This window comes from Mastigoproctus giganteus, chromosome 5 (genome assembly GCF_048544385.1).
Source record: "Mastigoproctus giganteus isolate SK-2022 chromosome 5, ASM4854438v1, whole genome shotgun sequence".
NCBI lineage: Eukaryota > Metazoa > Arthropoda > Arachnida > Uropygi > Thelyphonidae > Mastigoproctus > Mastigoproctus giganteus.
The window spans coordinates 176,182,770-176,201,521 of NC_143579.1; the positions used below are offsets into that span (position 1 = coordinate 176,182,770).

At 36.7% G+C, this 18,752-nt stretch overlaps 1 protein-coding gene across 1 annotated transcript in view; it reads right to left on the bottom strand.

Moving 5' to 3' along the window:
- Nucleotides 1-18,752, bottom strand: part of LOC150085867 (tubulin delta chain-like) — a 191,390-nt gene that overhangs the window by 115,186 nt on the left and 57,452 nt on the right. Inside the window, exon 3 of the mRNA XM_090374720.1 lies at nucleotides 16,769-17,065. Within this exon, the coding sequence (XP_090230846.1) occupies nucleotides 16,769-17,065 (297 nt within the window). The remainder of the gene's footprint in view (nucleotides 1-16,768; nucleotides 17,066-18,752) is intronic.

The window sequence follows — 18,752 nt, forward strand, 5'->3', positions numbered from 1 at the left end:
GTTCGGTCTTCTATCCACAGATTTAAAGCCTTTTCCGTTTTTTCTAATTTAACAACCCGAGTTACAGAGCAAATTTTTGAAGCAATTAGCGCGTTTTCACAGATGCTACGGCTAATTTTTTTTTTCTTCCGATTTCTAGATTGATCATACCATTGACTCATTGATTTTATAATGTTTTGCCACTGAGTAGACACTTTCACCATTAGAAATTTTGTCTAATAACTCAATTTTATTCGCTAATGTCATCACCTTCTTTGATCTTTTCACATTTCCCTTGTTATTCGTAGCCATATTTTTGTACAGGTTAGAAAGAACTTGTCCACAATATAGTCACTTTCTTCCGTTAACACACTCGAAAAAGTCTGTTTTACACTGCAAAACGGTAGATTTATCATTTTTGTAAGCATATCAATTTATAAATTGATAAATTTATTCAATTTATAAACATATAAATTAAAAGCAAACGACGAAACCTTCCATGACAAATGCATAACACATACTGAACAAGAATTAGCGAGAAACATCCAAGCTCGCGATTTTGTCACCTCTCTCCCCCCCACCCACTGAGCGCTGTTTTGACTGGGAAAGATAATTTTAGCCACGCCCATGTTTTTTATGGTGGAAAATATTCATGGCACTTTAAAATTCACATTTTTTTATGTTTCATTTTATATTAAATCGGCGATCGCGAATACGCGAAACCACGAATAGAGATACTGAATAGCGGGGGTTTACTGTATTTATCACAGAGTAAAAATGGACTTTGTAATAAACGAATATGTTTATAGAAAAGCCTATCCTTTTGCAGGGGAACAATATATACTTTGTTCAAACGAAAATTCTATATAAACTGAGTTTATATTATTGAGATTCTACTGTATACTCGTATATATATATTTTTTTTTTAACTTTTACTGTTATGCTTCATATATAATATATCACATGCAGTTAGTCCCCGACTTAGGTAAGCCTGAGTTACGTAAATTCGGACTTACGTAAATTTTTTTGGTAAAATCATAAAGATACTTTCTGTAAAATTTTTAAGAGTGAAGTCAGGTGAAGGAACAATAAGTATAAGTTTTTACTTTCATTTCCATACAAACCATGTTGGATAATAACCTGCGGTGTAACTAGAATCTAGGTAAATAAATTTCATTTTCTGCTTTAAAAATTCTGAACATGTGTTTGAGACAGATGAACTACGTTGAAGCACTTCAGAGAAACCCTCACAATGTTTAAGCCACAGGACTGTGTCCCATTGGCTATTTCTTTGAAGAATTACACTCTAGACTTTTGACATCCTATATGGAATATCCAACATTTCAAGAGCCTGGAATGATATGACAACAATTTGTATGGGCAGAGTTTGGAAAAAATCTTTTAAAAAATTTCGAGCTTAACAACGAAGGCTTTAACAAAGATGAGCTGATGTCTTCTGTTACCAAAGAAATTATAAACCTAGCCCAGAAGTTCCAACTGGTCCTGGAGAACGAAAATGTAGCCGAGCTTGTGGATGAACAAGGTGAAGATTTAAAAACAGAAGAACTATCCCAGTTGAACATTCAAATAGTTGAGGAGAAAGGGAGAGCCGAAAAAGTTGAGGAACTGGAGCAACCCAAGTAGCAGTTCAAATTAAAGGAAATGGCAGAAGCGTTTCATAAAATTTAGGAAGGTCTCTATGTTTGATGAAGTAGTGTGTGTGTGTGTGGTTGTGTGTGAAAGTAAAGCACTCAAGGAATAACGAAAACATCATTAAGGAAATATTTCCATTAGTGGCAGTAGGCCTGGTAGGGCACTTAAGGAATATAGTGAACAGTGACATGGCAGGTGCGGAAAGGTTAAAATTAAAAGCTTCTGAACAATAGTTTAATCCCTCTATTACACCACTACTTGAGGGTGCGACACTCAGTGCATTTTGGGAAAGGGTGTTCGTATGGAGTAGTTCCAAGTTATCGTGAACAGGTGATCTTGAGGTAAAAGATGAAAGCGTTTCATGGGAAAATATTCTGTTTTCCCAACCAAAGGAAGAAGAGTGAGTTTAAAGAATAACACTATGATTGGGTCAGGTTTAAATTAGATAGGGGGAGATACATAAATGCGTGTGGTACAGGGGGCGATTGTAACTTGCAATCAATTCAATAAATAAATAAATAAATGAGAAGGAAATAAATAAGGTGCTTGCACCAAAAGAGGGGTTTGTTGTGGTTGTTCAGAGGGGGTTTGCAGACTTCCAGTGGTAGTTCTGGGTTCAGTTCAGGTCCAGTTCTGGGAGTATCCAGCTATATAGTGAAGGGTTCTGCCAGGCATGGTTCTGTGCTAGAAATTAATTCAGAAGTTGAATAACAAGCCAGTCAGATAGTGTCCTGGCATCTACTACTGCTGTGGTAATTTCCTTCAGTATTAACAGAGAACTGTTCTTGTAACTCAAAATAAGACAGTACTGAAAGAGCTATACAGCAAAGATGCAGAGTTCAACTAAGAAGAGAGAGAGAGAGAGAGAGAGAGAGAGAGAGAGAGAGAGAGAGAGAGAGAGAGAGAGAGAGAGAGAGAAAGAGAGATATCATCGCACCCTGTGGAAGGAACCCACACAAAGGAATCCCACCATGAAAGAGAAGGAAGGTAAGTCCTCTGAACTGTGTTGTTTTGGAAATGGTACTTAGATAAAGTGGGAGATTATTTTAGAGTAAGGTTGAACTTGAAGAAACACAAGAAATAAGGAAATGTTTAGTGCTGAGTTGGTTTATTAGTTGAAGTTGTAAAGAAAATTGATATTGCTAAATTAAGGCAGATTACATGGAATTGTTAGCATTAAGTTAGTGACTTATGGATTGCTGTTGTGAAGAGAATTGATATTGGTGATTAAGAGAAATACGAGGAAGTGATTAAGATTGAATTAGTTTAGTGTTTGAAGCTGTAGAGAGTTGAGATTGTTAATTGAGAGAAATTTTATGGAAATGATAGCATGTATTAACAGATTAAATGAGAAAAATTAATAGATTAGATGTAAATGAGCACCAGTTATGTATTGTAAGTAGATTTGTATGATAAATGACTTTTGTTTTATAATATGTGTCATTGCTCTTGAGAAACTGACAGCTCACATATGTACGATATATAATATATATACTTAATAATTATAATAGCAATAAGAGCTTAACTGATGGTACTCACTACATGAGAACAAGTTGAAATATCGATATTTTATAAATGACAACCAGGGATGAGGTAGTGCACTTCTTCTTCCTTGAGCAAATTTCTAATTACAGGTTTTTAACAATTCTGTCTTTATTTATTTTAACTTATCTTAAACTTCATTTCCACTTCAATACCATGTAACTAAGCAGATCAATTCAGGTGAGTATCGTCAGTTAAGCTCTTATTGCTATTATTATTAGTATTAGTATTAGTATTAGTAACGGCCGCATGGTGCAAGAAAGCCTATGGCTTATGCTGCACCAGCCAAAAAAAAAAAAAAAAAAAAAATCCGAACAAAACAATGATAAAAACAAAAAAAAAAAATAAATAAATAAATAAATAACTAAATAATAATAATTAATAAATAAAAAAAATAATAATAAAATAAAAAATAAATAAAAAGGAAATTAAACCTATCATCCTATGCGCTTCCCTTACCCGAAAGTACTATCCAGATGACCTTTGAATTTCCCCAAACTGTCGGCCTCTACCACCCATGAAGGCAACTTATTCCAGTAATTTATAACTCGCTGGCTAAAATAGAACTTCCTGCAGTCCAATCTAAACATTAAACAAATTATTATTAAGTCAATTACATAATGGTACATTAAGAAGCTCTATAAATCAGCTAAATAATATATATACTCGTACATGTGGGGGAGGAATATCCCTCTGCTCCTGGAAATTCTCATTTTTTTTTTAACGCAGTCAGAGTAGCTTGTGGGACAGCTGCAGAATCGGCACTGGTGACTCCACCACATACTTTAATGTTTTGGAAACCAGCTCAATGCTTGAACCTATTAAACCACCCGTTGCTTGCCGTGAACTTGGCTTGGGGTTCTCTGTACTTATTCTTTATACCTTCATAAATACTTCTTGCTTTTGCTTGAATGGCCACTGGACTCAGGGGCACTTGCTTCTGAATCTGATTTTCCATCCATATTATTAATAGCTTTTCCATCTTCAATATAGCACCAGAACACTGTTTTGTGATCACATTTGATCTTAAATGTGTTGATCCTTTAACATGTTCTTTTATACACGCACTGTTCCTTAAAATAGTATTTGCTGTTGAAGCAGCAAGACCTAATTCCGTGCAACAGATGACAAACTTGTCCTGCTTTGTATTTTTCATTAATCATCTTCATTTCTAAATCAATTTTGTTTCATTTCCTAGCACTGCCAACACTTGCACTTTCCATTGGTCCCTTTCCCTTCACCATTGTAATAAGTAAATAGGAATGAAGAGATGATTCTGAAAATTTATTTGTTTTTTATATGATTGAAGATTTCAGTGAAGGGGAACTTTCACCATAATACCGTAACAAAAAACCCACAGAATTCCAGTTATCAGTATTATTGCATATGCAATAAGATTGAGTTTACTACCTGTTTATAATAGATTGCGCTAACAGAAAAGTACAATAAACGGGAAAGTGAAAATTGTTTTTATTGTTTTATGGTAGTAACCTCCAGAAATGGGCTTTAGAAAAATATCAAAAAAGCATCCCAAATTGATTCTTATAACGGAACATATGATAACAATGAAAGTGTAGTGCAATTTCCATTATAAAAATGACCTTTTAGAGAGATAAATAGCTTAGTTATATAACAAAAATTTCAACTTCCGAAGTCTTGGAACGAATTACCAAAAAAAACAATGTGTTATTGGGTTCACATTACAATATTTTCACGTTACCTCCATTTATTCCTACAGGATGCAAAATACGTTTCCACAATTTTTTTAAGTTTTCACCGGCCAGCAAAAAAACTTATATAAAGTCAAATTTCCTTAAGTCGAGTATTACGTAAGCCGATGAGTGGCTGAACTAAAACCATTTATGATTTGCAGATGACATTGTGATCATAAGCCATGATCTTGAAGAATTAGAGAAAAATCTTAATCAGTTATGCAAAGTTAGTAAAGATTTTGGACTAAAGACTAAAATGTTTTACAAAAGTAAAACAAGTATGCAATAGAAAAGGATATAATCAATGAAGGAACAATAATAATTGAAAAGATCGATTCATATACTTGTCTGGGACAAGTCATTAGCTGTAATAATGATAAATCGCTGGAAATCAAGAGAAGATTAAATTTTGGATGGATAGCATTCAGGAAATATAGTCACAAACTGCAATATCGCAATTTGTCTGAAACATAAAATAATGAACAAATGTGTACTCCCCTATCATGACTTATGGAAGTGAAACTTGGGCACACACACAAAAATAATGGAAGAAAAGCTGAAAACTACACAGTGAAGAATGGAGCAAATTATATTAGAAATCAGACTGTTACCTAAGAAGAGAAATACATGGATTAGGCAGCAGACACAAATAAAGGACTTTCTTATCAAGACTAAAGAACGGAAATGGACTTGGGCAGAACACACAGCTTGGAAGACATGATAACAGATGGACTAAGAAAATAACAGAATGGTATCCAAGAGGAGCTAAAAGAAAACCTGGAAGACAACAATGGAGATGGACAGATGAAATTCACAAGTTCGTGATTAGTAAATGGATGGCCATTGCACAAAACAGTGGATTGAAAATGGCTAATGATGATGATAATGATCCACAATCCAAGTATATGATATCAAAATTATTTTTGACAAAGGAACTGAATGCCAAAAATAATTGTGATATCATATACTTGGATTTCAGGAAAGCTTTTGATACTGTTGCACATGGAAGACTGCTGTACAAATTTGAGAGGTATGGTGTTAAGGGTACGTTGCTACAATGGATAAAGGTATGGTTGAATAGGAGACGACAGAGAGTGGTAATCAATGGACACTGCTCTTCGTGGACAAATGTTATTAGTGGAGTTCCCCAGGGCTCGGTGCTTGGCTCATTGTTGTTTTGTATATTTATCAATGATATTGATGAAGGTATATCAGGTTTAATGTCCAGGTTTGCAGATGATACAAAAGTTGGCAGGGTTGTTAATGATAGTAAAGACAGTATGCTACTCCAACTGGATCTAGATAAGTTGGGCAAATGGGCTGAGAAGTGGCAACTCAAGTTTAACATTGACAAATGCAAGGTACTGCATGTGGGTAGCAATAACCGAAGAGAAATGTACCAACTGTGTGGTACTACACTCAGGGAAGTGGAAAGTGAAAAAGACCTGGGGGTAATTGTGCAGTCAAATATGAAGTCTGCTGAGCAGTGCAGGCAGGCTACCAGGGCAGGTCTGGAGCCTTGTCAATGATATATAGGAATTTTGCTAGCAGGGACAGGGAGGTGATTATCCTGTTATACAAGGCAATGATCAGGCCACATGTAGAATACTGTGTACAGGTCTGGAGACCTCATTTTAGGAAGGATGTAGTTGTTGTTATTTGGTTTTTAGGAGCATTAGCAACTAATGCCATATTGCTCCGGGATATGCAGTGGTCATTCACTGACCTTTCCGCATCCTCCGTATTTGGTGGTGACGGGCTCGAACCCCGGTCTAATCAAGAAACGTATGCTACACACTGCTGCTCCTTCCCACCTGGCTCCGGAGGCGCGGAAGGATGTAGAGTTGCTAGAACGAGTACAAAGGGCAACAAAATTGGTGAGGGGAACAAGATTGGTCAGGGGAACCAAGAAAGGCCTAAGTTCTGCAAATTGCAGCACCTGGAGAGTAGGCACCTGCGAGGTGATCTGATTGAGGTGTATAAGGCCTTGAATGGGTTGAGCAAGCTGAATGCTGATGGGATTCTTCCTCTTGCTCAGATTAACAACCTGAGGGGGCACAGATTCAAATTGAGGAAAGAGTTGTAGAATAGATGTGCAGAAATTTGCCTTTAGCCAGTGGGCAGTTGATTGGTGGAAAAGACTTCCATCTTTTGTTGTGGAAGTTGATAGCCTAAATAAATTTAAGGCTGAGCTGGACAGGCATTTAAAACGAATGGAGGGGTGAAATGGGAGGTTTTTTTTTTTTTTTTTTTTAGCTGATGTTGCATAAGCTTGCTTTCTTGCATCATATGCCTCTACTAATTCTAATGCAATTATAAGCTCTTGCTAAAAAATATTATGAAAGCTTAATGGTACTTCAAGTCTTAGCTAAACTAAAATAATTGACTGGTTTGTAAAACGGTAATCAAAATTTTAGGTACATATTCCTTTCACAAAACCCTTTCTCTTAATTTAATCCTGCCCTCCCTTTGTTCTCTTTAATGTTTCTTTATTCACTACTTGTTTTTGTTGTATTCGACATTCACAGGCTTATACACTCGGTTGGCATATCTTTATCTACATACTATCAATTCTATGCTGGCAGATGTAACTTCAGAGTCAGCTCTTGCAAGTCTAAAAAGAATTTAAAAGCAGAAACAAAGACTACACAAGTGGAAAGAGAGCCAGTGAGTAAGTAATGCCACCCATAAATTGTGCCATACACGTGGAGGGCTTTCATTTGCAGAAATTTGGTAAAAAGAAAGCGACAGTTGCCCTTCCCATGATGTCTTTCTTCTTTCTTTCTTTTTTGGTAGTTGTTGGTGCATAGGCTTCTGTGGCCATAATGCACCTCCCAAGGTTTTTGCAGTACTCTGATCCAAGCCCGAGGCGGGAATCAAACCCGTGACCTTTGGGTTGCCAGGCAGGCACTTTACCCACCCGGCTAATCCAGTCGGCTTCCCATGATGTGGAAGGTACCTCAGGATCGTATCAATAACTGCTGCTTTTTTCTGTAAATGGAGCAGGTTATAATGTGAAGAACAAGCAGAATACTGTGTACCCAAAAAACATTACTTCAGCTGTAAGGCCAGTATTCTGTGAACCTGAATTACTAATAACACCTCCTCCAATCATTCTGGACACTGACTGGTTCCAGCAAGTGTTCAGATTGGTTTGGAAAAAAAGTGGGGAAATGAGAGATGCAAATTCAGAAAAAAGTGTCCACGGAAATATCTAGAGAGAAGAAATGCATCAGAAACAGAACATCTATGACACAGAGGGTGAAGCCTCTGTTACAAGATGTTTGTTTGTTTGTTTATTTGGTTTTTAGGAGCATTAGCAACTAAGGCCACGGGTCACGGGCTCAAACCCCGGTCTAATCAAGAAGTGTGTGCTACACACTGCTGCTCCTGCTCACCTGGCTATGGAGGTGGCCTGTTTTTTTTTTTTTTTTTTTTTTGATTTGGTAGTTATTGGCGCATCGGCTTCTGTGGCCATATTGCACCTCCCAAGGTTTTTGCAGTACTTTGATCCAAGCCCGAGGCGGGAATCGAACCCGCGACCTTTGGGTTGCCGGGCAGGTACTTTACCCACTCGGCTAGCCCGGTCGGCCGTGGCCTGTTACAAGATAGGCCATAAATTAATCTTGCCTTCTTTTGAAAGGAGTCTGAAAATCAGTAATTTTAGCCATTTTAAGAGCACTGAAATATTGAAGCAAACATGAAAACTGAAAATAAATCATAACAGGTTGGCAGCCGAAGATTAACCCCTTTGCACACGACGTCCTTCATGGGAACTCGAACTGACTTATGGCAATAACACACAATGGGCCTACAGAAGGCATATGACTTTTGAAATGAATTTCTTTGTGGAATTCAAATTATGTATATTTGAATTTTGTTTTTTTTATATTTGCATATTTGTAGTTTGCATTTTGTTTTGTATAATGATGAACATTTTGCACCTAAATGCTTTTATATATTAGCTTGTTCTTATTCTGACTTAACAATCCAACATTTGAGTAAAATTATTGTAAAAAAAAAAACTGGAAAAAAAAAAAAAATTTTTTTTAATGCAGTAATATATCTGCTGCTAATATCTACTTAATCATGACCATGACCTGATTAATTTCAACAACTTCTAGAAAAGAAATCCAGTCAACTAAAATTCATTCAATTTTAGCTTTTGTAGATCCAAATTGGAAAATTGAAACTAACAGACATGAGCTCTTCTTGCAATTTTCTGACTGCCATCTCCTATAAACTACACCTAGAATTACTTAAAAACAGGTAAATTATAGCAATATGTATTTGAATATTTCTAGACAATTTGTACATAAATCCATGTTATTTGAAATGCAAAATGTACATACAAGATATAATCAAAATGGGGGGAAAAGGGGGGGGGGACCCTGTATGTTGAAATTGCAGTACCATAGCGAGCTGTGACGTGTGGTGACTCACCTAGATGCAATGTAAGAATCACCCATTTATCTACAATCAGTCTGAATTGGTGTGTCTTGGACAGAAGTTGGTTTATAATATAGTTAGGAAACTTATAATTTAAGAAAAAACTTATTTACTGTAAAGTTGGTTTATGTTTTGTAGCATTTTAAAATAAGTGATTTTGTGAGCAGCAAATTTGCATAAAAGTTTGTTTCAAATTAGATGAAAATGGGAAAACAAAAACCTGCAAAATTTTAAAAATAATCTCTGAAGATGGTTTTGCTGCACTTCTTCCCTAATTAAAAAAAAAAAAAAATTCAAGATGATCCTCACTATGGCTACCTTTAAAATCCAGTAATTCCGTTACTTGTTTATGATCTCGTCACCTATCCACAAAGTTGTTATAATGAAAGTTGTATTTCTTATGACATGTTAATTAATTTTAAAACAAGATTTGAGAATGCAATGCAATGCATTTCAACGAAGTTTGTGTTTTTTATCCTTACTGATGAGATCACAGAGTGGGGCAAATTCCTGCATGTCAAGGTCTGCAAACCATATGCTGCTGCTGCTGCTTCACACTTTGTTTCTTTAGTCATTACTGGTGATAAATCATGGGTGTGTGACTATGATTGGAAACAAAAGTGCCAGTCATCTCAACAGAATTAGCCATTTAGTGCAAGGAACGGCCCAAAGCATTTACTGAATTAACCAAAAAAAAGTATAATAATAAAAGTTGCCTCCAAGGAGTGGTCAGAGCTCTCAGCCTCTACCACCCTGTGGAGGCAACTTATTCCAATAATCAACAATTCAACAATTCACTAGCTAAAATTTGCTTTCCTGCAAACATCCAGTCTAAACCTCTTCTCCTATAAATTTGATTTTATGATTCCTAGTTCTGGAATCATTTATAATAATGAAAATTTCCCTCTCAATCACTTTTACTTTTTCCAACCACACACTTCAATTATTCAGCTAATTCAATGAAAGATTCTGTATTCCCCAAAGACCAAGGCCAGGAAACAGGAAATATATTGTGCAAGAAGTATAGGTGGAATAGGACCAGGGTATGCGTGCCAGGGGCAAAAGTAGATGATGTTGTAGAGCAGATAATTTCTTTTAAGGGCACAAAAAGTGATATTGTTGTATATTTTGGCACTACTGATATTAAGAGTAAGAGATCAGAGGATTTACTTAACAAGTACAAGGCAATGCTAGGATAAAGTTATAAGTTAGGATTGAATTTGAAAGTGTCTGCAATTCAGCCCTGGAGAGAATGCAGAATGCTCATGGGGCAGAATTTTCTCAGTGTGGTCTGCGCTTGTTAACAGGAGAGACTGTTTTTATAGGGATGGGTTACATTTAAATGGAAGGAGTGCAAGAATATTTGCTGATACTATTGAGGCAGTGATCGACAGGTTGGAAAACTGCTAGCTTGGGGGTGATTCTTGCATTGCTTCTATTGGAAAATGCATCTTGGAAAGCAAAATACCGGAGATTTCAGGTGCTGTGGTCATTACAAAACAAGTAAATACATGGACTGTGTGAGGGTAACTAAGATTAAGAACATGTGCATATATACTTGCATGTACACTAATGCTAGGATCATTGTAAATAAATTTCATGAATTTGAAGTACTGTTGTGTTTGTTATTTGGTTTTTAGGAGCATTGGCAACTAAGGCCATATTGCTCCGGGAAATGCGGAGCAATATGGCCTTTCCACATCCTCCATATTTGGTGGTGATGGGCTCGAACCCCGGTCTAATCAAGAAGCGTGTGCTACGCACTGCTGCTCCTTCCCACCTGGCTACGGAGGCACTATTTGAAGTACTGATTAAGTCATCAAATGCAGACATCGTAGGGATAGCGGAGACATAGTGTCCTCAGACATAAGTGATGCTGAATTTGAGTATGGGGAGTAGAATGCATACAGGAAGGAGAGAGAGGACAGGAGGGGTAGAGTGGTTAGTTATGCTCTTAGTAAAGACATATTAAATCTAAGTGCATCCAGTTGAAAAGGGTGACCAGTGCAATGTTGAGTCCGGTTGGTGTTATATAAGCATGAAAAAACAAAATTGGGAGTAGGAGTGTGTTATAGGCTTAATGACTGTGACAAGTATGCCAAACAGCTATACAGAGAACTAGAGTGGGACAGTAAATCAGAATGTCTAATAATGGGGAATTTGTTTAACTTTGCCAATGTTGACTGGAATTTGTGATTTGGTCACTTGCACAATAGCAACACTTTTGTATATTTCTTGGATGACTGTGTTCTACAGCAGCATTATGTTAGAGAGGCAACAAAAAAGAGTAATACTATTGATCTGACTATCAGCAGAAGACATTTATACATTACAAATCTGCAGATAAAAGAACTACTAGATGGCAGTAATTCATAGTATACTGTGATTTACTGCCATCTAGTGGTCATTCCCTGGCCTTTCCGCATCCTCCGTATTTGGTGGTCAGGGTATGATTATATATGATATATGAAAGATAATGATATATAAAGAGCTAATAGGCTTTTCATACCAATGAAGAAATACTGTTTGGGTCTTAGACCTAAATGAATGTCAGATGAACTATTTAGACATATCGCAAAGAAGAAGAAAAGTGTATGGAATGCATATAAATTATCAGGTTGTAGTAGTAGTAGTAGTGGCATGTGATGCAAGAAAGAAAGTGTATGAGCTTATGCAGCATCAGCCAAAAAAAAATTCACACCATTCCCTCCAAATGCCTGTCCAGTTCCTCCTTAAATTTATTCAACCTATCAACTTCCACAACGACAGATGGAAGTTTGTTCCAGCAATTAACCACCTGCTGGCTAAAGGCAAATTTCCACACAACTATTCTACATCTGTCTTTTCTTAATTTGAATTTATGCCCCCTTAGGGTCATAATCTGAACAAGTGGAAGGATCCCATAAAAATTCAGCGTGCTCAACCCATTCAAGGCCTTATACACCTCAATCACATCACCGCACAGGTGCCTAGCCTCCAGCCACTGCAATTTGCAGAACTTAAGCCTCTCTTGGTAGAGGATCCCTTCATTCCCATCACCAATCTTGTTGCCCTTCTCTGTACACGCTTAAGCAAATCTACATCCTTCCTAAAATGAAGCCTCCAGACCTGTATGCAGTACTCAAGGCGTGGCCTGACCACTGCCTTATACAGAGGGATAATCACCTCCTTTTCCCTGCTAGCAAAATTCCTATATATCATTGACAAAACCCCATGACCTGCCCTGGCAGCCTGTCTGCATTGCTCAGAAAACTTCATATCTGACTGCACAATTACTCCAAGGTCTTTTTCATTTTCTACCACCTTAAGTGTAGTACCACACATTGGTACGTTTCTCTGGGGTTACTTCTACCCATATGCAGTACTTTGCATTTGTCAAAGTTAAACTTCAGTTGCCACTTATTAGCCCATCTGCCCAAATTATCTAGATCCTGTTGCAGTAGCACACTGCCATTGCTGTCATTAACAACCCTGCCAACCTTTGTATCATCTGCAAACTTCGACATTAAGCCTGATATACCTTCATCAATATCAATGATAAATATACAAAACAACAGTGGACCCAACACTGAACCCTGTGGGACTCCACTAATAACATTAGTCCACGAAGAACAGCACCCATTGATTACCACCATCTGTTTTCTCCCACTTAACCATCCTTTTATACATTGTAGCAACTTACTCTTAATACCATTCTGCTCCTTGTACAATAGTCTTACAATTACAATAGACTTAAATATTTTTACAATGCACAACAGTGTCAAAAGCTTTCCTGTAATCCAAATATATGATATCAAAATTATTTTTTGCATCCAGTTCCTTTTGTAACCACATCATAATATCCTATCAAATTTGTCAGACAATACTTTCCCTTAACAAACCCATGCTGTGTCTGAATTATTGCTGCAGTCTTGTCTAGATGATCCTGCAATGCATCTTTAACCAGTGACTCCATTATTTTACCCGGAACAGAAGTTAAACTAACTGGTCTGTAATTACTTGTGTCACCCTTTGATCCCCCAATTGTGAATTGGGGATACATTTGCACATCTCCAGTATGTGGGAACCTCCCCTGAGTCCCAGGAAGCTCTCATAATTATGGCTAAGGGTATGCTTAGTTGCTTTCCCACCTCCTTTAATATAACTGGATAGATCCCATCCACCCCAGGTGCTTTTCTTATGTTTAACTTCAACAATTTCTCCTCCACTTTGCTCTCAGTTATTACAAAATCATTAAGTATCCTGCTACAATTTGATAACCTTCTACAATTTTCAAACCTTAACAATTCCTCATGTGTGAATGTAGATGCAAAATACTCATTCAGTTTGTTTGCTATCTGAGCAGGATCATCAACAGTCGAACCATCAATGTCAAGTCGACCAATCAGATTCATCCCCTTCCTTTTAGAGTTTATATAAGTAAAGAAATCCTTGATGTTTTCTTAGCATCTTTTGCCAAAGATTTCTCGTAATCTGCCTTCGCCTGAATAACCTCCTTTGTGACCTGATTACAGACTAGCTTATATCTGCCATAGGCTTCTGAGTCGCTTGATAATTTATATGCATTTTTCTTCTCTGTTACGAGTCTCATTAGTTCATTTGATAACCATTTAGGCCTAAACCTTGAACAATATTTCTTAATAGGTATGAAACTTTTAGTAGCATCCACGATTAATTCCTTGAATGCTTCCCACTTAGAATTTACTGTTGGTAATATTGTCAGTTGATCCCAATGTACAGAAAGGTATGGTATATATAAATTAGTCTGTAGTCATCACAAAGGAGGTTAGGCAAGCTATAGCAGATCACAAGAAGTCTCTGGCAAAGAATTCAAAGAAAAGCAATAAAGATTTCTATGCTTATATTAACAGCAAAAGGAAGGGGTTGACTCTTGTTGGGCCACTTGATGTCAATGGGTTAAATATTGCTGATCCACCTTAAATTGCTGAAAAATTGAACAGTTATTTCACATCTACATCACACAGGAGGAATTCTTTAGGGGAGGGGAATACCAGAAGTTTATCAAATTCTAATAGGGAGCTACATGAATTTGTGATAACCGAAAGAGAAATTGTTGAAACTGAACGTAAAAGAGACACCTGGGGTGGATGAGATCTATCCAATCATATTAAGGGGGGGCAGCAAAGAAAGGAAGCAAACCCTTAGCCATAATTATGAAAGCATCTTTGGATTCAGGATAAGTCCCTATGGACTGGAGATGGGCAAATGTATCCCCAATTCATAAAAGGGGATCAAAGGTGACATGGGTAATTTCAGACCTGTTAGCTGAACATCTGTTCCAGGGAAAATAAGGGAGTCACTAGTTAAAGACGATGCAGGGCCATCTGGACAAGAATGCAATTATACTGCAGTCACAGCATAGATTTATTAAGGGGAGGTTACTATGATGTAGTGATCAAGGAACTAGGTGCAAAAAATAATCCTGATATCATATACTTGGATTTCAAGAGGGCTTTTGATATTGTTGCACATAAAAGACTGCTATACAAACTGGAGAAACGTATCATTAAGGGCAAGTTACTGCTATGGATAAAGGAATGGTTAAATAGAAAGAGACAGAGAGCGGTTATAAATGGACACTGCCATTCATGCCCTAATGTTATTAGTGGAGTCCTCCAGGGTTCAGTGCTGGACCCATACTGTTTTCAATATTTATTAATGATACTAATGAATATATTTCAAGCTTGATGTCTAAGTTTGCAGATGATACAAAGGCTGACAAGCTGGTCAAGGACAGTAATCAGGATGAGATACTGCAACAACATCTAGAAAAATTAGGTGAATGGGATGATAAAAGGCAGTTGAAGTTTAACACTGACAAATGCAAAGGTACTGCATATGGGTAGCAGCAATCCCAGAGTAACTTATTAGCTGTGTGGTACTACGCTCAGGGTAGTGGAAAATGAAAAAGACTTTGGGAAAGGGGGTAATTGTATGGTCAGATATGTAATTCTATGATCAGTGCAGACATGCTGCCAGAATAGCTCACAAGGTTTTGTCAATGATATTTAAAAACTTTGCTAGTAATGATAAGGAGGTAATTGTCCCTTTGTACAAAGCCATGGTTAGGCTACATCTTGAGTATCATATACATGTCTGGAGGCCTCACTTTAGAAAGTGATTTGGATCTGCTGGAATGGGTGCAGAAAAGGACAACCAGATTGGTGAAGGGAAAAAACAGGTGCTCTTACCTAGAAAGGCTTCAGTTCTTCAAATTGCAGCATCTAGAGAAAAGTCACCAGCAGGGTGATCTTATTGAGGTGTTTAAGGCCTTGAATTGATTAAGTTGAGTGTGAATGGCATTCTTTCTCTTGCTGAGACTACACTTGAGGGTGCATAAATTTAAGTTGAGGAAGGATGGGTGTAGGATAGTTCTTCAGTAGTTTGCTTTCAGCCATCAGGTTTTTGATTGTTGGAACAGGCTTCCATCTGTTGTTGTGGAAGTGGATGGTTTGAATAAATTCAAGAACTAGACAAATTCTTGGAGGGTATGGAAAGGTGAAGTGTGTATTTTTTTTTTTTTTTTTTGGCTGATACTATATGAGCTTGTTCTCTTGCATCATTTGGCACTATTACTACTACTACTAATTTTAAAGTAAGCTAAATTCGAATAAATGTGGAGATCATGATTATTATATTTTTTGATTCACAAGGCATTATTCATCATGAATTTGTCCCACATGGTCAAGCACTGAACCAAGAATACTAAAAAGCAACAATTCTACAGGATTGTTTCAGGATGACTTCACAATGCTGTTTGGAGAAAAAATTCCTGCAAAAGAATTTTGCAGAATTGGTGCTTGCGAAATTTAGCTGTGATTTTTCCTCCCCCCAAAGCTTAAAGACCATTTGTAAGGTCATAAGTTAGTAATCATACATTAGGAACAATTCTGTCACATGTAGTCAATGGTGCTCAGTCAGATTGGGATGAAGTCAAAGGAGATCCACCTGAACAGCCAGTAAGTAAGCTTCATCTTTTACTAAATATTAGTTCAGTCCCTGAATTTTTGATCACAACTTATATATGTTTGTATTGTAGGGAGCCCACACTTCATAAATGTATATATGCATATGCACAAAAGGGTTAAGTCTGAAAAAATAAAATTATTAATTTTCATAATCAGGTGTTCTTCAGGGCAGAGAACAAAATCTATAATGAAATGCTAACCAGAGCTGGATAACTTATACATTCTTAACATTGAATGTTTACATTGTTAAATGTTAATAAACTGTTAATGGCAAGGGAATTAACTACTAAAATTATACAGGGCAAATTTAGGCTTTGCTGAGTTTTACTGATGTGTTTTTTTCTGTTTACATTACAATCATATATAATAAAAATAGGTTTTATGATACATTTATACAAAATCTAACTGCTTGCAATATTCCAAAGCAAAAACATAAAAGCAAACCTGATTTAATAAGCAAGTTTTAGGATAATTATCTCTTATTTGCTCTGTCAAAAATGCACCAAGGCCACTGCCAGTTCCTCCTGCTACTGACATTAACTGTAGAAACCCACTTAACCAGTCACAGCCCTCCACTTCTTTTCTAATAATTTCCAAAACTGTTTCCTGGGCTTCAGATCCATGTCTAGAATATCCATAAGCCCAGTTATTACCAGCTCCCTGTCTCTGAACATAATCTCTATCAGGATGATATTGCCATAAACTACATCTTCTAGCTGAAACTTTAATTTCTTGTACAACCTTTCAAGTAAACAAAAAAGTTTTATTTATCAAAAAACATGTTGGTGAAATTATTAAAGATAGACAAAAATATTTTTTGATTTAATTTGCAGTTCAATTATCTAGAACAGATGATAAAAAATGTGAATTATCTGAAAGCAAGGAATATTTATTATTATGCCATATGGGCAAGGAAGCCTGAGGCTTATACTGCACCAGCCAAAAAAAATTTTCTGAAGAGAGAGAGAGAGAGAGAGAGAGAGAGATGTTGTTTGCTTTTTAGGAGCATTGGCAACTAAGGCCATATTGCTCCGGGAATATGCGGTGGTCATTCCCTGACCTTTCCGCATCTAGTGGTGATGGGCTCGAATCCCGGTCTAATTAAGAAGCGTGTGCTACGCACTGCTGCTCCTTCCCACCTGGCTACAGAGGCGCCTAGATAGAGAGAGATAAAAGAGAATCACCAGAGAAGAGAAGAATGATGATATCCAGCTCAGGACCCTGGGTGTGCCAAGCCCATACTCACCAGATGTGAGCCCCTGGGGTTCCTTGCTTTCAGAAATTTCTTTGAAATAATATGTGCATAATGCAATATATGTATAATTTAACTATATATTTTAAAAACAAACTTAATTACTATTAGAAAAATATTATTTAAGCAATTCTTTAACCTGTGAAGAAGAAATAAACACTTCAAATAAATATCCAAATTAAATGCTACACACAGAAAAATTTTGAGCAGAATTAGCTAAAATTTAAGTAACAAATTTCATTTGATAGCAGCAGTACTTGTTTTTTTTTTTTCAAAAAATAAACTACAGAAAAGAGACTTTTACAACTTATCAATCTCTTGTACTTTGAAATTACTACTATGAAATGCATCAAAAAAAAAAAAAATTCCAATTTCACCCATCCACTAACATCAAATGTTTTTCTAGTTTGCCTTGAATCTATTTAAGCCATCAACTTCTTCAACGACAGATGGAATTTTGTTCCAGCAATCAAACACCCGCTGGCTAAAGGCAAACTTCTGCACATCTGTCCTATAAGTGTCTTTCCTCAATTTGAATTTATGCCCTCTCAGACAATTATTCTGAGCAACGGGAAGAATCCCATCAGCCTAAATGGATGTAAGATGAACTAATGAGACATGTGGCAGAGAAGAAAAATGCATGGGATACATATAAATTAATAGGTGACATGGAAGCCTATTATAGATATAAGCTGGTCTGTAACCAAGTCACAGAGGAGTTTAGGCAGGCAAAAGCAGATTACGAGAAATCTTTGGCAAAGGATTCAAAGAAAAACAGCAGAGACTTATTTAAACACTAGAAGGAAGGGAATGAATCAGATTGGTCCACTTGATATCGATGGTTCAACTGTTGATGATCCTGCTCAGGTAGCTATCAAAATAGATGAGTATTTTGAATCTACATTCACACATGGAGTTATTCAGAGAGGGGAATGCCAGAGATGAATTAAACTCTGGCAGTGAGCTATATGATTTTATAATAACTGAGAGCAAAGTGGAGGAGAAATTGTTGAAGATAAACATAAGAAAGGTACCTGGGGGTGGATGGAATCTAGCCAGTTATATTAAAAGGAGGCAGCAATGGAAGTAAGCAAACCCTTAGTCATAATTATGTGACCCAAATGTGACCCCAATTCATAAAGAAGGATCTAAGGGCAACACAAGTAATTACATACG